Here is a 26,050-nt window from a genome sequence, read left to right as displayed (position 1 = left end):
AGGTCTTTGGTCTAAATACAATCCATCGACCAAAAAAAACAACAACAACAACAAAAAAAAACCCCCAAAACAAACAGCAGCTCGAAACTACCTCCACACCCCTGTGTTTCGCAACCTGCTTCTTGAACGCCCACCTGTTGGCTGCGCGGCTGACGTGGGGCGTTCAGGTACACCCTCACCACCAGTCTACGACATACCAGGACACAAAATGGAGCTGGAGCTACCTGGCTGAGGAGAAGGTGTAGTTTCAGCTCGGTATTATGCACAACCTGAAGTTTTTCTTTTTGTATGTATTTGAGAAAACAACAACAACAACAAGCTAAGTCGAGTGAAACACAAAAGAAAGAGGACGAAACATGTTCTGGACCTTTGTTATCGCCGCCTTAATGGCAACAGGTAAGTTGGCCTGTTTTTCTCTCTGGCGACAGAACAGGATGGGGGCCCTCTTCCGTGAAAAGTGCGCCGATGAATGCTGCTTTATGGGCTTTCTTAATTTTTTGCATATTTATGTTGCTATCTCTTGTTGTGGTGGCAGTTCTGGTGCTGTTAATGGTCATATGGTGGATTATTTTATCGTTTCTTTTGTTATCAAACATATTTTTGAGCCATTTAACAACCTGTTATAACAACGAACGTAGCTTGTTCTGGTCGATAAGCTACACCATGAACGTTCACCTGCAATAGAACTGCTTATAAATTTTGTACTTTATTGAATTTACATATATTCTTATGGCACAAATTAATGTTTCCCAACAAAAACCCACATAAACAAATGAGTGATTTGACGACCACGGTAAGAAAAGATGGCATGTTTCTGCATAATATCCTCTGATGGGAAACAACATCCGTGACTTAAAGCAGATGTCTAAGTTAAAAAAGAAAAAAAATAGATGTAATCAGGAAATGTTGAGGCTGAATGTGCCATGTTGAAACCACAGATATGGGTGTTGTGTTCGTGTACGTCTGTTTCAGAAGAAAACAGTCAAATAGGGACTGAAGAGGATTAGGGCCACATGAATTTTATTTTTAGTTCTGAATTTGAAGTCAGAATTCTGAAAAGAAAGTCAAAAATCTGCACTTGATATTTTTTTTTAGTTCTGACTTTGAGCCATTCAGAACTCAAAAAACTCACATTTGGCCCTAGTCCTCTTCCTTAGATATGGAACTAGGAAGGGTTTTAAAAATTTCACAAACCACAGTTCAAACAACATCCAGCAAAACCATAGGCATTATGATTTAGTAAAGTAAATCCTCAGAAGTTTCAAACCAGCCATCTAAGACATGTAACATCAAACTACAACCAAAATGATAAACGGTTTCTTTGATTTACAAGCTTTTCTTCGACATAAGTCAACTTCTTTATGGCAGAAAACAAACCCTGTAAACTGAATATGAGAGGTGCAAGTGATCACCTTTCCAAAACAAAAGGTATCACTGTGGTTGATATTTCCAGTGTTTGGTTCTGACAGTATCACATTTTATTGGGCGACTGTCATCCCACCGATACTTGATGTTTTGGGTTGATGCCAATAACAACATTAAGAAGTAAAACAATCTGAAATCTGCTGATATGCACACAGTTTTTGCAATGATCCATTAAATGGGGTTATCAGACACTCTTGACACAGATATGTTACAGAGCCGGGATATTTTACAGTTTAACAATAGATTTAATTGTCTAGAATGACATCAGTGCATTGTCTTAATATTTACCTTTAACGTCTTAGTCATCATATATAGTTCAGTTTAGGTCAGTAGGTGCTCGCATATCAATAGGCAACAGACTTGAACACAACACTGGATAAAAACAGGATAGAATAATCAAGAATAAAATATGATTTTTACAACTCTGTTTTATCAGTTCTGAATACTTTTGTTATATGAATATTTACTCATACGTATCTGTAGCTTAAGTACAAAATGTAATAAACATTATTGTATCTGACCTCTTGAAGCCCAGCTCATTTCCTTCCAGCCCCTTCATGGAGCCTCGGCCCACAGTTTGGAAATCACCGGTTTGATGGGAAAAGTCACATCAGACAGTGTGACTTCAGTTAAGAAGTGAGCGCCTCCAGTAACATGTCTGGTTAGAAATAAGTCTTTTTTGATTATAGGGTGAACAACAAGTCTTGACTTTATGTCCAGAGTCTGGTTTTGATTATTCCTCTGCTGACGTTGCACCAAAGTTTGCACATCTGTCGTCACACACGGGGCTCTAATGGTCAGATAACACAGAGGTGACTCATCACAACCGCTCTCAGTGATACTAGCTGTGGGGAAAATACCGTTTGTCATATGCCACGCCCTGCCGCTCTAGTAGGCTAAAAAATAATCATCATCCATTGTGATAAAATGTGAGTAACAGTTTTTGGAATTCCTTTCCAGAGACCACCATGGGCATCTCGGTCCAATGCCCCCAAAAGAGGTACACAGTCATCCTCTTCCAGCCCGTCACCCTCACCTGTCAATACCAGACGACCGCCAGTCAGCCTCCTGTTGTCACCTGGAAGTATAAATCATACTGCCGGGACCCCATCCAAGCTGCACTGAATCCCAGCAGTGCTGAGAACATCCTGTCTCAGAATAACCCCAACTATGATCCCAACATCGAGTGCGCCGACAGCCAGAGGACGGTGCGCATTGTGGCCTCCAAGCAAAGCAATTCTGTTACCCTCGGGAAGGAGTACCAGGGCCGCAAGATTAGCATCCTAAACAGTGAGTCGATCAAATTACACTTTACATCTGAATTAAAAGCGATTACCAATTTCAAAATTAGGCGATCAACAGATATGATGTGGCAGAAGTTTTTAAAAACTTGCCAAATAGTGTCTGCGGTGTGAAAATTTGCTGCCTTTTCATATTGTAATGTTTTTTTACTCTCAACAGGACACAACACATTTTAAGGAGATCACCATGTGCTCTACTGTGCACTGTGATGAGGTTTAACATTTTATAAGCCTCCTCGCTCCTGACGGCTGTGCCTGGAGGCTTTATGTTTTCGGGTTGTCTGTCCGTCTGTCCTTCCCTTTCTTGTGAACACCATATCATATCACCAAACAAATGTTCACTGGACTGATTAGAATTTCGTGGCCAAAGGTCACTTTGAACTCACAAAACACCTTTTGGGCCATAATAATGAAGCTATGATATTTGATAACCAGAAGTTCAGAGGCTAAATGCACCATTACTTCATGATATTGTGCAAAAACTATTCTGGGCATTATTCAACCCCACATCATAAATCCTGGGCAAGGGGGATATTGTATGTTTTGGTAACGCCGTGTTCATTAGCAGAGTTGCAGCACTGCTTTTTGGGTCAGTAATCATAGAGGGCAAATGGGACGTTTCTGGTAAGTAGCAGGGCCTATGATTTGTTTTCACTTTCATTTCTGTGTAGATCTGTTGTCCAACGGAGTCACTATGAATGGGTCCAGGTTCGACTGGGAGAACTAATTTGTAGACCTACATGAGTCATATGTAAAGTAAACTATTCTCGAAATTACATTTAAAGATTTCTTTTTCACATGTTTTTTCCAATACTGCAGTTTAGTTGCATGAAAGAGGAAGTTGATAAACAGACAACAAACAGGCTGAAACCAGTGTCTTTATGACTTGACTGTGCGTGAGCAAGTGTTCAACCTGCTTAACTTCTGCTAATAGGAAACAATTTAGAGGAGAGAAATGCACTGATATTTTAATTTTAATGTATATTCTGAGATTACATCATTTCATTTGAAAATCAACATTGTCATCATCAAATGCAGATCTGCAAAGTCTTATACAGAGCTGAAGCAAGGTGACACAGTAACAATACAAAATAAATGGCACTCGGTAGAGTGTATACCTTCACCAAGGCTCAACAGTTCCCTTCTGTACTCACTCACAGGTACCGGCCACCTTAATGCCTTATAGATGTTTCATCAAGATCTGTGCATTGTTCCTACAGTTATTGATGAAAATGTTGAAAGGAGAAAAAAAATCCTGTATCTGTTCTTTTGTCCAGATCCACACAAAAAGTTAATGAGGTCTTTTCTGGGCTGAGGCTCATCATCCATTGAAGTTTCTTGTAAATCTGTTCTGTAGTTTTCGTGTAATCCTACAAACCAACCAACCATCAAACAAAACAAAATCATAACCCTCCTTGGTGGAAATAATGACAAAAACAACACAACATATAATATCACGACTATACAGAGATGAGTGTTAGATGCACAATATGTACCAGACGGGCTGAGATGAGAGCTACAACCTCTGGGGAATAAACACAAAGTTAAACTGCTCCGGAGACTTCCGCAGATGGTAGGGGAGCTCAGATATTTGTTTTCTTACTTTTGGATTCATTTTCACAATCAACCTGACTGCAGCAGCGGTGATCCACCGACGTGACCTCCTTTACCAGGTGTCTATGAACTGTAATGATGACTGTAATGGAAATGTGATTTACTTCAGTAAGACATTACAGAGAGGAGAGGCAACAAGAAGAGAGAGAACAGAGTCTGTAGTGAGCTCTGAGTTCAGAGATAGCCTCAATATGAACTGTGCACTTCATGTGTGGCTAATAATGTCAGCTCAGAACTAGTGTACAGTAAAGTAGTCTGTCTTTTTGGGAAGGATGAATGCCCCATGAGCATAATGAGTAAACCCAGATGTGGCTGTGATTAGAAATGCTTTGCTGTAGGGAACTGACATGTTGCATCAACAGTGAGTGGGGGTCAGGATTCTTCTTCATCTGTTGATCTTTCAGATCGAATGATACCAGTCCCCCGCTCACCTTCGTTTGAGTCAGCCTGTTCTGGAGAAGAAATAACTTTCCACGCTATCATTTGTGCCTGAACTTCAAACCTACAGTCACTTCAGCCCAAATTTCCCTTTGCCTGTCACCCGATAGTTTCCTCTAAAGACAGACTGCACACACTCAGCTGTGCAATGCTGTGTTGTAATCGTAACAGTCTTTGTTTCCTTCATTCAGTATAGTTCCTTCTATGTAATTGGCCTTTGACAACTTTCATTTTCAGGAATTTACCAAAGCAAACTTCTTACTAATGGATGTGGAAAAAATTGTTGTTTTAAGACAGGGATCGTCTTGAAAGTTTGGAAAAGCTTAACTGTATGTTACATTGTCTGTATGTTGGATTATCTGAACCCAGAACTGTAAGATTGTAATGATGGTGGCTAATAATGCTGCAGCTACTTCAAAACAAAAATCAAACACGTGGATCTATTGTGTTTCACAGATGCAGACCTGAATATCGCGCAGACAGCATGGGGCGACAGCGGCGTCTACATCTGTTCCGTGGTCTCTTCCCAGGACCTCTCAGGAAACGGTGAAGACTACACGGAGCTAATTGTTCTCGGTAAGTTGCATTTAGGGCTGCATGATATTGGAAAAAACTTACGTTGCGATTTTTTTTAACTCTGCGATATGTATTGCGATGTGAAAAACTACAGGAATTCTCATCAGATGACCTGAATAGCACTTTATGTTATGCTGTACTGCTGCTGTCTTGTGGACAATTAACCTGCACTGATCTTACCTCTTTTTGTCAATGTTATGAGAATGGCTTCTGTCTGTTGTTTAGGAGATATTCTTATTGTTCTCTTTTATTGCTTGGTTTTATTGTGCTGGGACCTTAGTACATGTTACGTTCTATCATGTTCAAACTTGAACTGAATGACAATAAACAAAACTTTGAACCTTTGGAGCTCTCCATCTCAAACTGGAACATTCTGGCTTCATAATTCCATTAAGTAACTAACAATGAGTGATAAAGAGGTTATTCAACGACTGAAATCTGTTTTTTGTTTTGGACGACAGTCAGATCTGGTTTTGCATTTGTCGTACTGAGCTGTGTGGCACAGTCCTGCACGGGTTCAGGTACCCGCAGGTGACCTGCACAATTTGGATGAAACGGGTGAAAAATAACGATGTAATGTGTCCGACACGGGTGCAGATCGGGTCGGACGCCTGGAGAGCACAGGTCAGGTTTTGCGATTGCCATTTTCAAGGCGTCATGTGCAAAAAAAAAAAAAAAATCATTATTAGCGACATATCTGCATTTCAAAAATGATAAGCATTTATATTTCATATGAGCTCATTCATGTGTGCATGCGCCCTCCCAGAGCTCCCATTTCCTTCGCTGGCTTACTTTCATGTTTAAAACTTGCGTCTGTCTAATTTTCCTCCGGCTGCCGGTCCGTATCAATTTATAGCGGGTCGGCTCCAGGTGCGGATCGCAATTTGTGCTACTGTCGGAAAACAGGTCGGATGCAGTTTTAAGTATGGTGGGTACGGGCGTGTTTGATCAATATCATCCTTCTTGTAGTCGAAATAATTCAGATAGCTGATGTTCCTTTTATTTTTGGCACCAAGTCTTCGGTCTGCTTCAGCACACTGAATTAGGACTAATGTGATCGGTGGATCGGTGCGCATGCAGAGTCTGAATGCACAGTGTGAGTCGGGTTCCTTTTGAAATTAGATGAGCTCATTTGCCTCCTACATCGCAGGCTCTGCAATGTGACTATTGCGCACACGTACATCGCGATGGCGATGTGCTGACGATATATTGTGCTGCTCTAGTTGCATTCATATTTGTGGGCGTATGTGGTCACACGTCATAGACACATCTTTTTTTCTCTCTGTGCTTTCTTTTCCTCCTCCCATTCTCACACACACACACACACACTAAACACACTAAACATACGGCTTTCAAATAATTAAAGGGAAAACTTGATCTGACAGATTTTGTAAGTGGCTGATGAACTGTTGTGTGGGCAGATGACAGTCAGTAGAGAAGACACTTGCCTCCAGCCCAGTGCTTAATAAGTCTTTAGCTGTTGGCAGTAAAAGTAGACCGATACCACTTTAAAGTAATTGTGGCTTTATCTTTCTTTCACAGAGAGAAAGGCAAATACTACTGACCTGCTGCCTGGTATTGACTTGCTGGTTTTGGAAGGTAGTACAAGCCTCTTGATTTAGTTTTGTTTTAGTGACACAGTATGAGGTGTATGAGGTAGGACGAGTGGTAAATGAGATGGGACTGGCTGCTGGTTTTTTGTTTTAAAAAAATGTTCCAGACAATTTGAACATTTAAGGCTTCAGTCATACATAAAATTTCTTGTGAAGTGCACAATTACACGCAGCTATGAGTCATCTTTGAGCAGAGGGCCGTGCAGTAGACATGCATCCTGTTGTGGGCCAACATATAATGAGTTTCTGTGAAACCAAGCTGGTTCTGCTTGTTTCACATACTCACCTCCTTAACTTTCTCCACTTTACACTCCCTCCTTATCTCCTGCTTTTTCTCTTATATGGCTCAGGTCTCACGTGGGACTTTCCTGGCTGCAACAAAAGGACATGCAGCGCACATTTTCTTATCAGTGTGCACGGCCAAATAACGTTTTTTACACTCCGCTCTGCCAATACAGTCTCCATTTAAGTAGATTAATTTGAATGAACACTGTCTCCCCTGTCTTTGCTGCTTTTGTGTCTGTGCTGCCTGAACTGACTTGCAGCATGAAATCATGAACTGGGTGCAAGGGGAAAAAGCCGCTTTACCGGTTAGGCGGAAAAATACAGCTGTGGCGAACATCTTGTGTTGATGTTAACATGCAACAACAAAAATGAGACCTGAAAGTCACCCAGTGATTTAAAAACACAGTTTGCATAATAAGAGGGTGGTGGATGGAAGCCCACATGGAAGTGTATTAAAATGGTAATTGAAGCATTATGATTTCCCACATATGTATGTAAATTCAATTTGCATTATCATTTTCACATACTTGAGGGTTCTATGTAGGAAATTCTTAAATTGATAGTCGGCTGCTTTAATCGGTTATTGGTTAGTCATCAGCTTAATTTGAAATATGTTGGACTTTTTTTTTTTTTTCATTAGACAGTTTTAACCCCTTCCATGATTTATTATGTTGGATGCTAAAGCAGAGTAGGTGACATTTGGAGCTTAAAGGAGAGAAAAGGTTAGCATAAAGTTACTGGAGTGATGAACTTAATAACACAAAATAATGAACTGGCTCAACAAAATCCAACCTATATTAAAGCAATAATATCAGTTTGTATAGAATATCTGATTGTATTTTGAAGTGACAGGTTACTTGTAATTGAACTGAAGATGCATTCAAATAAAGTGAAATGGAAAAGTTAGTCAGTGCCAAAAGAAAAGGCGATCGTGATGGTAGTTGCCACCAATTTATTGATTACTGATTATTCATTAGCATTCCCAGGGCTCCTGATGGGTATTCTACCTCTGTCAAGCCGCAAACGGCTACTTTCTGTTTGACTGTTCTGCTGTTGACCTTTGAGATCTTCTGAGTGAATTTCTATGGTTACACTTCCTGATTTATTTGAAAGAAAGACAATGACTACATAATGTGTAGTTCAGTGCAGCAAAAGAAACTTGAGTTTGATGTCTAAGTCGCCCTGTTGTGTAAATAAGCACTGTGTCGTATTTTTTTTGACTTATGTTGTTAAAGGTTCAACTTGTTAGAAATTTTATTTAAAAAGTTGGTATTTGATGAGTTTGGAATTCTTACAAATTGGACTTTCTTAAGGGAGCAAATTCAAGTCTTGTGGATTGTGGATGTAAATCTTTGATATCAGTGTATCTGATGTACCCCCTGCTGACCCACACAGACTGGCTCCTGGTTGTTCTGGTGGCTCTGGGCTTCCTGCTGTTGCTGCTCCTGATTGGGATCTGCTGGTGCCAGTGCTGTCCACACACCTGCTGCTGCTACATCAGCTGCCCCTGCTGTCCAGACCGCTGCTGCTGTCCACGAGCATGTAAGTACCAGATTGAAATTTGAACTTATCGTCTTTATTTCACTGTTCTTCACCAAAGGCTGGGTATTAAATAGCCTTAAATGGTGCGTGCAATGTCAGTGTCATTCAGCGGTGTGCACACACACCTGTGTTGACCAGATTAAGTTCTGGCCGTCTCCCAACATAAATCAAACGCACACTATGTAAAAACTCTCTCCTGAAGTATCAAGTCTAAGTATTGTGTTGCTGTCGGTACCAAAGCTCAGATTTCATCCGGGCACAGGTTGTAAAAATATCAACAACTACTCCAAGCTCGAGTGTAACATTAAAGGAAGTGAGAGTTCCTGCATTTGCGCATATAATTTATGTACTCCAGTTGTGTGTGTGTGTGTGGGGGGTCTTATATGCAAAGTAAACGGTGTGAATGAACCCACGTTTCTCAGCTTCTTCAGCTCTGATATGAACTCACTCACTGGGTACAGGGGAGCATAGAGCATGTACAGTCAAGCTCACCACAAGGTTGATAAAGCACAATTTGAGTCACTTTTTTTTAGTCATTTTTGAGCCAATTTTGAGTCATCAGCAAAAATTCACCATGGCCACAATTAAAGCTTAACAGTTTAAGGACATTTTAGGAAGAGTGTTTATTTGCTTTCTTGCCAACTCATAAAACAGAAGCTCCTACCAACAGCTGATTAGCTTAGCGCTGTTAAGCCATAAAATCAGGAAGCAGGGGGAAACAGCATGGGTCTGTCCAGAGGCAATCAAAACGCCTGGCAGCACCTCTAAAGATCACTAATTTACCCATGTTTTGTTTGTTGGGACAGTTTGTTGGTCCGGTCCATGTAAGCTAAGCTAATCAGCTCTTAGTTGTAGCTGTCTATTCAAGGATTATTTTCATTACCTCCCTCCATGGAGGTTTTGATTTGTAGCCCTGTCTGGTTGGTTTGTCAGCAGAATGACACAACAATTACTAAACAGATGTCCACCAAACTCAGATGGAGGATGTGTCTCACGTCAGAATAGACCCCGTTCATTTCTGGTGTGGTTCCAGATGAAGGGACAGATCCAAAAAATTGTTTTGGATCTTTCTTTTCAGAAAGAAAGTTTTTTTTTTTCCTAACATTTCCAATTCCAGGGAATAATTAATGGAACTTGATGAAAGAAAAATCAGGTGTAAAGGTGGCTGGTATCTATCACGGGGTACAATATGATGTGAATCTGAGATCTGGGGAGCTGAACAAAACATAGATACCACATTATTCCATCAGGGTTAAACTGTTGGCTGAAAAACCTTGTTAGAAGCTGGAACCAACCATCGAGATTATTATATAAAGATAAAAAAAAACAATCATTTTGGACCCAACAGTCAATTTAAAGTTATTAATTTACAAGTGCAATAACGTTTTGTTTTGTTTTTTTAAGAAAAATAGATATTTTTATTCCTTTCTACAATCTTTAAGAAGCTGGAATAAGAGAATTTGACTTCATCTTCTTTAAAAAAAAAACAAAAAACACATACTCAATTTATTTACAACTACTCTATGAACTATTAACTATACAGCTCCACATGACAGTGATATCAGCCCCCAGCAAGAACTAGTTTCAGTCTTTACCGGAGATACATGAGATGTTTAAATGTTCCATACGATCATCTTTTCTTTTTACACTGACCGACTCTTCCGTTTTACTATTCTGCAGTGTACGAAGCAGGAAAAGCAGTGAAGAAAGGTATGGGGAATCATTATGCCCCCACACTCTACGCTCCCAGTATGTACGCTCAGCCAGCATACGGTGGCCCGCTGATGAACCAGCCTGGTATGCCACTGCTTCCTCTACCCAACGGAGCCGGAGGCATGCCGCCCCACAATGGTTATGGTCGAGAATACGACGGCGCCAGCTCAGGTGACACTCAATCTTATTTCTGATTGGAAGGCAGCTGCCGAGTCATTTCTTTTGCAGTTCTCAGAATCCCTCGGTGGCTGTTATCGGTATAAGTCAGTTAACTGACAATATGACTTTCATAATGACATCAGCCTTGCCTCTCATTTTTTTTGAAGGCCTTGTTTGAACTTGCCTTGTTGTGTTGTCACAGTGGGACAGGGCTCACAGGTGCCTCTGCTGCATGACCAAGACGGAGGAGGAGACCACAGTGAGTAAATGGCAGTTCTGCCTGAACTAGAAATTCTGTCGTCCCATTTAGGGAAATTTTCACACGTCACATGATACAAAGCAGCAATGAAACATAAAACGACTATCTTCATTTTAAAATACTCTCTTGATTAAGTCACTGTTAAAGGGGAGTGAAAAAAACAAACAGTCAGCGTTTTTGTTTTCTAAAAAAATCATTCAAACCAATGAATTCATTATCAAAAATAGTTGGTGTTTGATTTAATAGTTGGCAGCTAATCGTATAGCTCTGGTACAAAGATAATTTTATGTCTTCCCAGTACTGTTAAACACAAGATTTGCAGCCGATTGTTGGACTTGTCTCCTTTTGTCAGGGAATTTACAAAACGTGGGCCTCCGATTGAAGCATCAATGAGTAAAAATTGGCATTTTGTGCGATCCTAGGGGACCCCCCTAGGAGTAAATACAAAAACAAAAAAACAATTTATCAGACGTAACGTATGTGCTTACTACAAGTAAAACTCATAAAACACATGTGTAACGCTGTGATCCTATGTAATTGTAATGTAATATGTAATATTACATATGTATATGTAATATTCTGCCTGAATCAAATCAAATCCATTTTATTTATACAGCCCAAAATCACAACCACATTGTCTCAGTGGGCTTTACGGTCTTTACAGTGAACGACACCCTTTGGCCTTAGACACTCGATTCAAGTGAGTACAAACTTGCCATAATTACAAAAAAACCCCCCAACCTTTTAACAGGGAGAAAAGAAAACTGTGGAAGAACAACAAAATCCCTGTTTACAAATGTAATTGATAGAATATCTGATACAAGTTATTCATATAAATATATGTGAAGCGTGTGGATCGAGGAGGAAGATGACTGAGGAGGTCAAGGCCTCCACTCCACTGTGGTGACCTGGAAAAGAAAAGTCCACACAAGATTATTAGCACAATATATATATATATATATATATATATATATATATATATATATATATATATATATATATATATATATATATATATATATATATATATATATATATATATATATATATATATATATATATATATATATATATATATATATATATATATATAAACAACAACATCAGAATGTAAGAAGATTTACATTTTGCAGAAGTACAGATATAAAGAGATGGTAAAACAGATGACAGCAGTGATCTGTGTGAGCACAGGGTCTGACGATCCAGATCCGTCAGTATGTGAGTCGGGGGGGAGACGGAAGAGAGGTATGTTCCTGGGGGGAGGGAGGTGTGGTCAGTAGAAAGAAGCATGATTGAAAAGCGAGGAGCAGGAGGCTAAAAACTGAAGTTACATACTGCAGAAACAAGAAATGGGGCGCGCAGTGGCCGAGACGAAGACACAATTCACCCTTTTCCAAGGTACAGTCACGTCAAAATAATTTTGAAGCTGTTATTATACAGTAAAAAAGTTACATTATGTTGCCATGTGTGACTTTTTTTTTTTGTAGTGTGACTGTTTAAATGTCATCTGAGCCTGAGTGGTTCTTTTGATTCCTCCTTGGATCTATATGCACACATGGCCCCGTGTATCCTTTAATTAAAAGTTTGCTTAGGACTCTCTTGAATTATATTTCTGTGCCAATTCATATTAATGTTTTTTTTTTTTTTAATTGTCCCTGTGATAAAAATATTCTGGCTAGAGATCAACCGATATAATTACTTCAGGGCCGATACCGATTATTTTTAATGAAGGAGACTGATAACGGATAGTCAGAGCTGACATGCATTTAGAAAATAAATGAAAAATCTTTAAATGTCAAAATTTAGAATAACCAGGGATGAAATTTAACTTCATACAATTTACATGTTTCAGGTACCATACTTATTTACAATTCAGGGTACCTTTGTTGAGTATTTCCATTTTCTGCTACTTCTTCTTTCTGCTGCACTACATTCATTTAATAACTTTAGTAACTATTTCCATTGCAGAATCAGATATTTCAGTTCTAAGAAGATGTTACTTGTGACTTGTAACCATTTGGAGCGTGTAGTGGGTGGGGACAGAGTGGTGACTGAAGAGAGAGGATGCTGCGTCAAAGCTGAAGTAGCAGCTTTTTTAATTAATTTAGTTTATGAGCAGTCAGACAAACACAGATACACCATATCTGAAAAATGATTAATATTGGCCACATTAATCGTTTTATCTCTAACCCCGGCACATACAGTATGAAAGTGATTCTATGATTATGATGTCAGGAGCAGTTTTTATGTCACGGTGTTTGTATTTGCCACAGCTTCAACAGGGGGGTCCGTCTTCGCACTAGCAAAGCCACTTCCGAACATAAGAATTACACAGTTCAGTTGGAAATTGGAAATCTTCAACTCAACACACTAGACTCAGATGAAGAATTTCCCTAAATAGAAATGCAGAGTAGCACCTAATTTGACCTTGTGTTATCAGTTCTGATTACTTCTAAAAGTAAAGATTTGATCATAAATATTACATAGAAATTAAAAATGTTTATTTTTTCATTGTAAATGTGAGCTGTTGTGGGCCACTTGCGGTAGCTTCATGGCCCATCGGTGGGCCACAGCCTGCGTTTTCAGAGTTGCAGTGTTTTGCATCATGTCAGTTTCAGTTAAACTCCTATCCTGTCAATAAATTCAGCTTGTCAGTAACTTTGGTGTTTGGATCAAGTAGCTCATGAAATTAAAAGTCATTCAGATTTAGTATCCAAGCCTGATTTTTTTAAATCAATATATCAGGAAACAAAGCGTGTCAGAATCGGTAGATTGGGAATCAAAGCGGCACTTATTAAATGTAAGAGTGCTGTGACTCCTTGTACTGCAGTGATTCAGTGTTAGATGCAGGAGCTGAAATCTTACCTCGTTTCTACTCCTCACCAGCTCGCAGTGGATATCGCATCCAGGTGGACCCTGATGGGAACGCCACGCGCGCCATTTACTACATGGAGAAGGAGCTTTCAAACCTGGACCCATCCAGACCTGCCAACTACAGCCGCTGTGAGTGCCACTTCAGACTACCATGGGTGGTGATAAATCAACTTCTAGTACGAGATGCTAAGAGTTAGAGGAAGCCGACTACTGCCTGTGTGGGTGTTTCTTTTCCACGGCCCCGGTGATAATCGCAGCCTCAATTATTTCCTGTATGTCAGTGAACCAGCTGGTCTTCCTGTCTGTTCAAAGTGGATCTGAGTGATAGGCAGCATTCCCTTTCCTTTTTTCCTTTTTTTTTTTTTTTTATCAGCTCATTGTTCAGCTCTTACGCCCCCCTGAGGAGGCTTTTGTGTCCTGCAGACTGTCTATGTTTATTACAGTCCATTTCCTGTAAATTCCTGTTGGTTAAAATATCTTCCAGAACAATGTGCAGTGAATGTTTCATTCCCAGCTCCCCCTGTACTGCTAATCCTGCCCCCATCTAGTGCTTAATTTACCCAGCTCTCTCACACACACACACCCTGCACTCTAAAAACTATTCTACCAATCTATACAGCATGCAGAAAAAGATTTACGATGTCCTAATACAAAGCATGTGAAATGCCAAAAATTCCAGGATCTCCTACTACATCTGGTTGCATTTTGCAGTATGCAAGCCAACATGCTTTTCTGGCTATTCTGACCCACAATCCTCTGCACAGTGGAAGATAAAATAAAGCAGAGAGAGCACAAACATTTGGCAGCTAATTAACAGATGACAGGCACCACAATAAGTAAAAGAACCATGTTCTTTGTATTCCTTAATGTTGTGCTAAGGCCCCGACAGATGTAGGAGCAAAAGAGGGTCAAAGCTCAAGGTGCAATATCATTTCACCATCTGTTCTCTGACTTTCTCTCTCTCAGTGGATAATATGAGTGAGGTGAGTTCCTTGCATGATGGCTTGGACCCCCGAGGTCGCGGTGGTCGTCCCCAGCCGCCAGCTCTGGCCACAGTCTATGACCGGGATGAAGCCATGAGCACCATCAGCAGCGTTTCCCAGCAAGGTCACCGCCGTGATGACTACCCACGTCGTGGTGGAGGGTACATGGGGGATCGCGTGCGCGCCCGCTCCATGGACAACCTTGACGACATTGGACGCCGCTACCCCCGAGATGACGTCTCTCCACACCGGCGCCCGGATGAGCCCAGAGGCAGGAGAGGGTGAGTCTGTGTTGCAGTGGAAGCCGCTTGTCAGTTTATTTTAGCGGACTCAACTTCTGAACTTAAGTTTGCTTCTGTTGCTCTCTGTGAAAGGAGAGAGGCACTTGAAAACGTGCATAAAGTCAAAGTCCTTCACAAAAAAAAATCCACAGACCAGCAGCGTTAAAGGGATAGTTTGTGTTTTTTGAAGTGGGGTCATATAAATTACATATCTATAGTCGATCTGATCCCAACCATAATCACCGATCAGCGCAGCCTCAGTTTGGAGAAGTAGAGAGCCGCTCCAGCCCAGACGCTCAGCTTTGTACTGCAGTGAACGGGGTCCAGAGAAAAAGTGAAATTTAACCAGCTAAAACAAGGCAGTTCAAGTGTACCTTGGAAAGGGAAAATTTACACCGCTTTACATCGCCGTCAGACCTCCCTTTCTTTTGGCACTACATGTTTTCAACTGTAAAACCTCCGTATCCCTACGCCTTAGGGCAACTGTGTAGGGATAAGGAGGTTCTATGGTTGAGAAAATGTAGTGCCAAGAAAGGAAGGGTGGTCTGACAGTGACATAAAGCGGTGTTGATGTTTTGGCATAAACCTCAAATTCTAGATTAGCCCTCAATTAGTCATTATTTGCATTGCATCGCAGCCTTGGAAAGTACGTCGCAGAGTTAAGTGTTTGTACTGTGTCTGAATTCATTTTTGAACGTCATTAGCTCAAGAATGCCACCTTTCTCATTTGATACATCCCTGAATCATTGACAACGCCCTCTTTCTAGTTGAGTCTGTGCTCTAGCTTTGGGCTTTCCCTAATGCACATCGTCTGTTGTTGTTAATGATGTGAAAATACAGGGAGTGCCCCTACCCAATAGAACGAAACCCACCTGCGATTTCTATCTATCTATCTATCTATCTATCTATCTATCTATCTATCTATCTATCTATCTATCTATCTATCTATCGTTCTATCGTTCTATCGTTCTATCGTTCTATCTATGTTCTATCTATCTGTCGTTCTATCGTTCTATCTATCGTTCTATCTATAGCTGTCGTTCTGTCTATCTATTTATCTATCTATCTGTCTATCATTCTATCTATCTATCTATCTATCTATATATAGCTATATAGCTGTAACTGTCGTTCATTCTATCGTTCGTTGTAATTATCATTCTATCGTTTATGCAGGTGTGATGAGCCATTTTTTTAAAACTCATCTTAAAATTCAAACGTGTTGTGTGAAAATCAGCTGTGGATGGACAATTACATGACATTGACTCAGGACCAATTCCTGAAGCAGACACCAGATGCACTGCAGAAAGAAAATAAACACAACTAGGAAAAACTGCAGCTAACACTGCTGCTTGTACTTACAGTGATATACTGGTGGGGTAAATCATATTTTTTCCCAGGATGCCCCTCCTGCCTACCCCCCTATTGAGCTTAAGTCATTTTTCTTTTTTATCCAGCTTGAAGTGCACCATGAATTACCATGTTTTTTCAATTTAAAAGATATTTTTTCAGTTTGAGAAAGTCACAGTTTGTCATAAGACTACACATCCAACAGTGTTAGTTAGTTAAACAGTCACCAAAACTGTGTAATTTAAATACTGTGGAGCTGCTCCTGTATATTAGCAGCTCACAGAGATGATGAACTGTCCTTTCAAAGTTGTCAATGTGACCAGACTTATTGTGATTTTCATCTGTTTTGGTAACTCTTATGTGCTGTCTGAGTTGGTGGCCATGTTGGTGTTGAGCCATTTAACACAAAACTAGATGTTATCTTACTTTTTGTTACAATGAACTGTGTCTTTCTTGACCTGAAAATGATCTTTTAAAGTGACAAACCTCATGTGTGATTCATGGCACAATTATTTGACCCTCCCTTCTAACCACTGTTTGGTTTCTCTCTGAAAACAAGGTGGCATGAAGAAAACCTGAACCACCTGTGACCACCTGTTGGAACTGTTTTGACAAACAAGCTTTCAGTTGATGTGTGACCCCTGTCACCCACTATGTGACCGTTTACATCCGCTGGGTGTGACTAGATAACTGTCATTCACTTTTCCAGTTATTGATTCTCACTCCTCTTTTCTCTAGAATTACCTTGCATCACCACAGTGTTGTATTATCAAACAGTGCTAATTTACTTGAATTCAACAACATTTTCAATGATAAGATAACTTAAAACTTGAGGATCTTTAATGAATCCTGTCTAAATAATCATAAATATCTGTCAGGTAATCTATCAACTTTAACAATGATTGTTAAATCATTTTTTAACATCATATTAACACATCAATATAGGCTGTTTTATATGAGGCATACATAGAGTTAATAACTCTTTGCCAAAGCTGATGTTATGCTTACATACAGTATGTGGGCGTGTGAAGGGGATGCTCTGGAAATTACAAAATGCAAATGTAGAAATAAATCTGATGTGGTTCCCAGGCTGACATGTGACTACATACTGGTAGTTCTGTTGGTTTTTGTGGTTTAACCCCTTTTCCATGTGATGACATTTTCAAAATGATCTAATTTCCAGAAAGCAAATTTCTTTCCACATTGAATAAAAGTGTCGTCAGCTTGCTAAATTAATTTGTCACTTTGTTATTTCGCTGATTACTGAGGAAATGCAGAAAATGGGTCACATGGTTACAGTAAAATAATTATTTAATTTATGGCCCCCTCTATTTTAACAAACCTTCATCTTAAACATCAATTACAAATTAACATAAGTATATGTATTAGAACAACATGGTTTTATTTTAGTTTTAGATAGAGTTTAAACAATAAAAAAAGAAACCTTTTACCCTTTATACTGTATCGACCCATTACAATGTTTGACTACAGTAACTTCTGGATAGAAAATCCCTGCATCGTGTTAGCTTACATACAATTTAATTCATTTAAAACAAAAATTAAAAAAATGAATTAAACTAACAATTTGGTTAGGGATCTCGGCCCTCAGCGCACATACGCAGGTTTTTCTTAAATCAAAGCTTGTTTTGGTCTTAACACATTTTTTTTTTGTTTTTTTCACTGAAAACTTTTGAACAAAATACTCCTTCAGGAGTGAAGATATTCAGAAACGCATAGTTTGTGTTTGTGGCATCATTGGCGAATGAGAGCTTGGTGCACGTGTTATGAGGTTTAAACTCTCTATGTTGGATTTTCCTGCTTTCTGTCTCCTCAGCTCGGATGATGGCTGGAGCAGTAGCGCCCGCAGTGGCCACGATCGCGACTATGACGACCGCAGGCGGCGCGACTATTCCCCAGAAGATCGGCGGAGAGGAGACAGAGGGACCCCCGCTGGCCTCCAAGGGAGACGCAGCCGTAGCCGGGATGATCTGATGGATATGGAGAGGGATCACCGGTATGGTGGCGGCGGCACCAGGGGCGGGCGAGATGATTACGATGACAGCTTCCTGCGAGAAGCCATGGAGAAGAAGAAGATGGGTGAGCAGCAGAGGGCACGCAGCCGGGACCGACTGGACAGTGAGAGCGACCGCTCGGATAGGGGGAAGGCGCCACGTGGGCCCCCACCACTTCCTCAGATGCCACCGTCTGGATACCCCGGTCGTCGAGATGACTACCCACCTCCTCTGCCTCCGCCGTACAGTGACAATGAAAGTGTCTCATCCTCAAAGAAAAGCAACCTCCGCAAGGTGAGTCATAGCAAAACTGTCCGTTGGTGGGCTTAATAGGTCACCTCACTGCCTACTGACATATTAATGTATGCTGTTCAGACCTGGACTACATGTGCTCTTCCCTTACACATTAACACCACCGACCACCCTTCAGACGGTTCACATAGAGCAGCCATGATTAATCAATATATTGATTGGTTGATTGAAGAAAATGAATTGAGGTTTTAGATAGTCAGTAGTTTTAGTCATTGTGCAAAAATGTCAAAATGTCTGCTGGTTCCAGCCTCTTAAATATCTGTATTAGCTGATTTCTTTGTCATTGATGTCACTAAATGCTCAGTTAAAATGTAATGTAGACATGTCGTGTGAAATACTTGGTAATAATACGAGTGTCTGTTTCTCCTCTGGTGCAGAATGGAGCTGTGAGTCGGGAGAGCCTGGTGGTGTGAAACCAACCGTGACGTGAGCAAACCCGACCAGTAAAAGCAGCTTTGATCCATCGGAAAATTGGACCCGGTTGGTTTCTAATACTGTAGATATTTGTCACACTGCTAATCTGCTGTGCAAGTTTGTTTTTTTTATATATATATATATATGTTGCATCAGTTATGGTAAACTTAAGTTCAATGTGTTTAGATACTATTTTTTTTTAACAGGGAGGAGGTACACAGATAAAGTATAATGTGCCTTTTCATGTATAAAACATTGTGGCTGCCACAAGTGCCTTAGTGTGTACAGAATTTAACTTGTTGACGTGAAAGTCAAGTTGAGAAATGAATTCCGATTGGTTTCACCTCTTTTAACTTTTTTTAATGTTTATGTAGTTTCATTCAGCTGAGACTGATGTCGATTTGTAGAGGTCTATAGAGCTTTCTGTTTTGTTTTGTTATTATTTTATTATTTTACGAAAAACGTACATGTGCATTTAAAGAATTTGATTTTACTTTGCTTTTAGTCGTGTGAGTGTGCTCAGTGTGATCAGAAAACCTGGTGAACAAAATAGACTTGGGTAGAATTTATGTTTGAGTTCTTACGTTTTTGTTTTGTTTTCACTTTTTTATTTTTTTACACAAAATTTCAGTTTTAACCTGCAGTATGGTGTACAGTCGACCAGTAATAACCACACTGAAAATGCAAATGTTTATTGTGATGTGATGAAAATTAAATTTACAATAAAGGTCCCCATTGTCAGTCCATTTGTTTTACTTGTAGAGTTTTGCCACTAGATGGCGACATCATGTCAGCCTCTGATCTGATGTTAGATTGTGTCTGTGGGGTTGTGGACTTATGTTTGTGCTTCTCTTGATTATGGGTACAAATTAATCACAACAATTCTATAATGACCATCATCACTACATGGTTAACAAAATGAGAGATTATTGATGAGTCCTGTATTGTCGGCAACTGGGCTTGTTTCAGTTTCTTAAGGATGTTTCATTTCTCATCCAAGAGTCTTCTTCAGTTCTCACTAACTGCAGGGGGGAGAAGCCACTCATACCTGGGCACACCTAGCAACCTACATGAAGGCTGCATGAGTCAACAGCCCACAAGTGGCCCTAATGACTGTGTAAGGACACTCCCACACAGGGTTTAAAAGCCTGCAATTCCCCTCCAGTTAGTTAGAAGTGAAGAGGCCTCTTGGATGAGAGGTGAAACGTCCACTTTCCTACGATACAGACATTTATAAACAATTCATTAAGCAATTGTAAAGGTTCATAAACCTCAGTTTATAAATCATAATGCAGCTTCATTTCATTGTTTGACCTTAAGCCTTTCTCCTCCAGTATCTACTACAGAGTGAGTATTTTGTTGGCTAATATCACATTTAGCCAACTCGGCCAGTGTGTCTCTGCCAGAGATTTCCCAACGAGAGAGATTATTTGTCTGGCGGTTGTCTTGTGTTGTCATTATTCAAAGCTGAACACTATCAGAAGGGTGCTAATGTGAGACTGCTTGACTGGTGGAGTGAAAACAGCACAGAGTGTTGGTGGCTGTTTGCACCAGTGAACCAACAAGTGGGTGTTTGTTGGACCCTGATCACAGAACGGAGTAACAGCCTTGGATAATTCTGTAAAACCCCAGATCATTTTCAGAAACAATGTTCGTTTTTCTATCTATCGACTTAGCAATTATTGTGATGTTAAGTTTATTGTTACAGGTAATAAAAGCACTAATACTGGATACAAGTCTGTATGGTAAGAAAATGCCAGTTTCTCTTGGTTACAGTGTGACACACTACATGCCCCGTCCACCTGCTGATCTCCACAAGTTGAAATTGAGCATTGAGATTTTTAAAGGAAACCTATGGTGCTTTTTTTCCTGACCTTCAGTGTTGTATATGATCTTCTGCATGTAAAAGGTCTTCAGAGCTTAAAAAGTACAACAGAAGTTCCTTTCTCCCACAGAAAATCCTGGACATGAAATGTCTCGTAAGTAGTCCCACCCTTAATTCCATACTTTGTGACATCACGCTACATCACCATGTAATACATTTGCATAATATAAAACAGCTAGTTTGTCATGGAAGAATTGATTTAGCACAGCTGCTCGGCTGTTGTTGTAGGTCAGGCATGTGTGAGCTGACCAATCAGAGCAGACTGGGTCTTCAGGAGGAGGAGCCTTAAAGAGACAGGAGCTAAAATGAGGAGAAAACTGATGGGCTTTTTTGAGCATTAAAGGATGTAAACCTATTCTTGTAGTATCCCCAAAACAAATTATGAACCTGAAAATGAATGCAATATATCTCCTTAAAAAAAGAAGTCAAAGAAAGAAAGAAAAAAAAAACAGATTTATCCTTTAATTGAATAACATGATGTGTGAATCTAAAACCTGAACTCCCCACCACCACCACCACCACCACAGGTTGTGTGTGCCAAAGACCCAATCTGCTGACGGAGAGGAAGAGGAGGGAGGAGGGAGAGCAGGAGAGAAAGCGAAGGAGAGAAGACGACTCTGAGCTCCTCACTGGCTTCAGATCAGCTGATAAGGTAAGAGCTCTGCTTCTCTCTGGTCCACTATTTTTAAAAATCTCAGTTTTACCTCCACGTATGTTTCCCCTCCTCTGTGTTTACATCTTTGATTCATTTCTCAGTAACAGTATGAGAGGAAGTCAAACGTTGTGTTTATAGTTGTCGAAAACCAAAGAGGCAGATATGTGAGAGGAGAGTGGTGTGTGCCTGGAGTTAACTCGTCCTGTGCACATTGTTTTGTTATTATCAATATTTATGCTGCATCACAGGTTCTGTGATTCCAGCTGAGGATGATGCACAGAACTTAATTAATGTGCTGTTTGTTATTTTTAGTAATCATGCATTATGTATTTGTTGGGAGCCCCATGACTCAATGAGCTATTAAGAAAACAAATATTATTTTTTTTTTAATTTGTTCTCACCATGACAAAGTATCACCAAATTATTAAGATCAACATTTTTTTTTTTTTGCCCTCACTGTCATTTTGTGCAAATATGTGGCAGTCCTTGCTCTCATTGGTGTCTGGCTCACTGTTTTTCAGTCATTAGAAAAACAGAAACAAATTTTAAAGACAAACACTTTCTGCTAATATTAATTTTGTGAGAGAAAATGCTAAAAATAATTCAATGAATAGATAATGACCTGATTATCAATGCAATTCAATCAAAGCAGCACAATAACAGTTGGAGCACAGTATGGGAACTTAGCCCAAATAGGACGAATTTGAGATTAGTTGCACCTTTGGGAATAAAAATCCCATGTTACTCAGGGACAGCAGCATGTCAGTGTTGTGGATATAAAACCCTGAACTGGGTCAGTAACTCCTCATTGAGATAAACATTGGTTCACAACCTCGTGAACACGATGAGCGAGTAGAATATCACTTTTTAGTCTGATAGTAAAGAAAAGTTGAAAGTTTTACTGAGTGACAAATGTAATCTGCGTCCTTCTGTGTTGAGTAAAGATAAATATTTGAATGTTGGCTTTGGAGTTTAACTGTTTTCCTTCTTTGTCGGCAAAATTTGAAAAAAACAAAAAAACCCTCTTTGTTAAAAATCTGATTGTAGGTTTTCAGTCTGTTGTTAGCAAATAGTTTGCTTCTATTTTTAGCTGTCCAATCAATGGCCAACATGTAAAATGATGTAGGTAAACACCTTCAAGTGTAGGTTGAGCAATTGAACACGTTAAATGCAATCATTTCTAGCTGTTCTGCAAATGGCAGCCATTCATTGCTGAGACAGAGGGACAATGGGTCCATTCTGACTGTGTTGTTCTGTCACCGTCTCTGTCCAGTACAATCCCAACAACCCCCACACACACCCACGCACCCCGTCTCCACACACCCTCCACGTCTACGCCATATCGTTGTGATTGCATGTGGATTCTGGTGAGAGTTTTACCACGCATGCAGAATTCAGAAACAAGAATAGCCGCCAACTACTTGAAAAGTAAAGGGTCTCTGTAACTCTGTCGACCCAGCATCCGCACAAGTCAACTAAGTCCTCAGTGGTAGTTCCTTCATGTTTTCTGCCTTTAACCTGCGACTTTGTGTTTGAAATATGTGTGTTTTTCTAGACAAGAGTAGCAAGCAGATGTATCTCCAACTGTCACCATAAACTAATATGACCTGTGTTAAGTTGCTCGACCATGCATACTTGAGATATTTCATTGTGGATTTGAATGGTCTGCAGATGAAACACATTTGAGGGTCCACTGTGTAGGATTTAGCAGCCAAGTCACCAGAATAAAACATTAGCATATACGTTTCCACAAGCCGTAGATCTGCTTGTATTTGTACGTGTCTTTGGCTCCGTACCATGTTGACATTTCCACAAAACGCGTCACATCAGGGTCACATCACATGTTCATTACCTGACTTTCGTGTCGTGAGGTGGAGTGGACGATGGTGTACAGCCAGTGACCCCAGTTCAAGTCTGAGTTCCAAGATCTGTAAATGTTACACCACTGGATATTTATAAGTGGCCCGCTGGACGATTAGCAGCCATGTTTGTGGCACCAAAAACAAAACAAAACAAAACAAAAACTTTTTTTAACAAGACCAAGGGAAAATTATCTAACTGTGTTTGTAACAACAAAAACAGGTATTTAAAGCCAAAAACATGATGATTCTCTAATCCTAAACGGGTGGACTTGTTGCCTAAATCTAACCAGAGCATAAGCACAGTGCTTTGACGAGAGAAAAAATTAAATAAAAGAGATGTAAATATTTTACTTATCTGTATTCTTGTGATTAGGTCGGGATTTAGTACCACCTGGTTGTGGTGTTGCAGATTGCAACCAATTTAATACCTTCCCGAGTCCGGAGTTAAAGCAAGTCAAGTCAGTCTTACCAGCAGTATCTGGACTTAATGAGGACAAAAGACAATGTATCAGTGCCTGTGTGATAATATAGTGACCTCCACCAACAAGGTTACAGGGAAGACTTCTGCTGGGTCTGTTGGCTGGTTTGTTAGTTGGTTGGTTTGTTTGATGATTAATCAGGATTAATAAGACAAAAACTGCTGAATGGTTTTCCACAAATCTTGGATGGAGGATGGTTCTCGGCCTAGAATAGACCCTGTTAACTTTTGGTGTGTCTCTGGATAAAGGACGAGATCCAGGAACCACTTTCATTCACTTTCTTTAACACTGGGTGATTTTTTTTTTCGACAGTTTTGATTAATTTATCTGGGAATGATGCATGAATATTGATGGAAATGTCTGATGTATTTAGATGGCTGCTATCTCTGAGTGGGTCTAAAAAGGGGACTGTTGGGTTGATGAATTATTTCTTAATTTATTCGCAATCAAAAAATTATCCCTCCCCATCATTTTCTCTTTAACTCAGTGAAATACTGACAGACAGACTCAATAAAACTAAAAAAACTAAACAGAAAACAAGAAATTAACAGAGTTGTCATGTCTCAACTCACATCACAAGCCTTTATAGTGTCTATGAGGAAGTTTTAAGTGTTCATGAAACAGTCTCATGATTCCTCTCATGATTATAAATGACTTGTTATAGCAAACGAGACCACTGGTGAAAAACTGCTATTTGTCTGATCACATATAACTCATATAAAAATCACATATAAATACTGGTGTCGCATCGCTTTTGTCAAAATGGGCAGCTGGAATCAACAAAACATGAACGTTCCTCACAGTCACTCTAAATCGAGTCTGAAGTCATTTACGTTTTGCCAAGTCAAGTCAACAAAACAATGACTGGAGTCGAGTCCAAGTCACAAAGACTCGAGTCCACATCTCTGACTTGCATTAAGAACTTGATTAAACAACTGCAAATTTTTGGATTCTGGTCTTCTGTCAGTCAGTAAATGTTATTATATATTCCGTCAGCTTGATAATTAATCAGTAACTTCATGTCTGAATTGCATTTGAGTTGCAGACAAACACGTTTTATTAGATTTAATATTTTTAACAGATTTAGTAACAGCAGTCGGCCCCTCGTCCTTCATCATGTTCCCGTCAGAACCGCCTGAGCTCACAAGCTCGGTGTGACCGGTCGAAACTCGCTAAAAGCCACAAGAGTTACAACCAAGAGAGAAAAGGTTGAACAAGAGACAGAAACAATCGAGCGAGGCCAGAGAAAAGGGGATTGTTGTGATTAAAAGACAATTATCTGTGCACATCGACTTCCCAGTGTTGTGTGGTGTCAGGCTCGAGCTGAGCTGTTCTGTCCCAGAAGGCCTCTGGAGACAATGGCTCCTGTGTCAGGACGGTGGTGGTGGTGGTGGTGGTGGTGGGGGGTGTTAACAAGTCCTGTGGTTTCATGACACTGTCACAGCTCCATGCAACTGTGTGAACACACTTAATGCCACATTTAGGCTTCATAATGTGTTTTCATGGGACGGATGAGTTGGCTGGTTTCATCCAAGCACACTGTATTTCCTAAAGTGACGTACAGTCGACTTAAAACCACAGGAGACACCTAAAAACATCACAGCATCACCCAGATTATCTTTAGATTACTGCTGATGTTGAACATCAGGAGGCTGAAAAGTTGCAAAGTGGAACTATTGCACAGACCATAGAAAAAGAAAAAACAAATCAATGCGATTAATTGAAGATTTGCAGTGACCTCAGTTCACTGTGAGCTCCAGGGACATCAAGGAGGAGTCTGTAACGTCTTCCATCACAGAGGCAGCGGAGAGGATCTCTCGTGTGCCACCCTGCTTGTGTCATGAAGCGCCAGTTACATTAGTGCAAAGATCAAAAGTATCCTGAGATGAAATCATTGTGTTCTGTTTAATCGTGTATATTTCCACTTTTGGATTGTGGACTTTTGATCTGTTTCTGTCGATTTGGTCCGTTTAATGAAGCTGATGTGTGAAGTTCAGCATTAATCCTAACAAGCACCGAGG

The 26,050-nt window shown here is 40.0% G+C and overlaps 1 protein-coding gene across 3 annotated transcripts; it reads left to right on the top strand.

Annotated features, from left to right (window-relative positions):
• Positions 1-138: 138 nt before the first annotated feature.
• Positions 139-19,892, top strand: lsr (lipolysis stimulated lipoprotein receptor). 3 transcript variants are annotated; one of them, XM_037073990.1, is made up of 11 exons: positions 139-396; positions 2,386-2,715; positions 5,235-5,354; positions 6,897-6,953; positions 8,648-8,794; positions 10,475-10,678; positions 10,869-10,925; positions 13,812-13,928; positions 14,766-15,063; positions 18,245-18,716; positions 19,112-19,892. In XM_037073990.1, exons 1-11 carry the CDS (start codon positions 357-359, stop codon positions 19,145-19,147), a joined length of 1,878 nt encoding a protein of 625 aa, XP_036929885.1. In that variant the 5' UTR covers positions 139-356; the 3' UTR covers positions 19,148-19,892. The 3 variants fall into 3 exon arrangements, with proteins under 3 accessions (XP_036929885.1, XP_036929887.1, XP_036929886.1); XM_037073991.1 differs by lacking the exon at positions 139-396 and adding an exon at positions 2,043-2,061; XM_037073992.1 differs by lacking the exon at positions 6,897-6,953 and having other exon boundaries at positions 141-396.
• The last annotated feature ends 6,158 nt before the right edge of the window (positions 19,893-26,050 follow it).

Source organism: Acanthopagrus latus, chromosome 17, assembly GCF_904848185.1.
Source record: "Acanthopagrus latus isolate v.2019 chromosome 17, fAcaLat1.1, whole genome shotgun sequence".
NCBI lineage: Eukaryota > Metazoa > Chordata > Actinopteri > Spariformes > Sparidae > Acanthopagrus > Acanthopagrus latus.
This window is presented reverse-complemented; position numbering and strand designations above follow the sequence as displayed.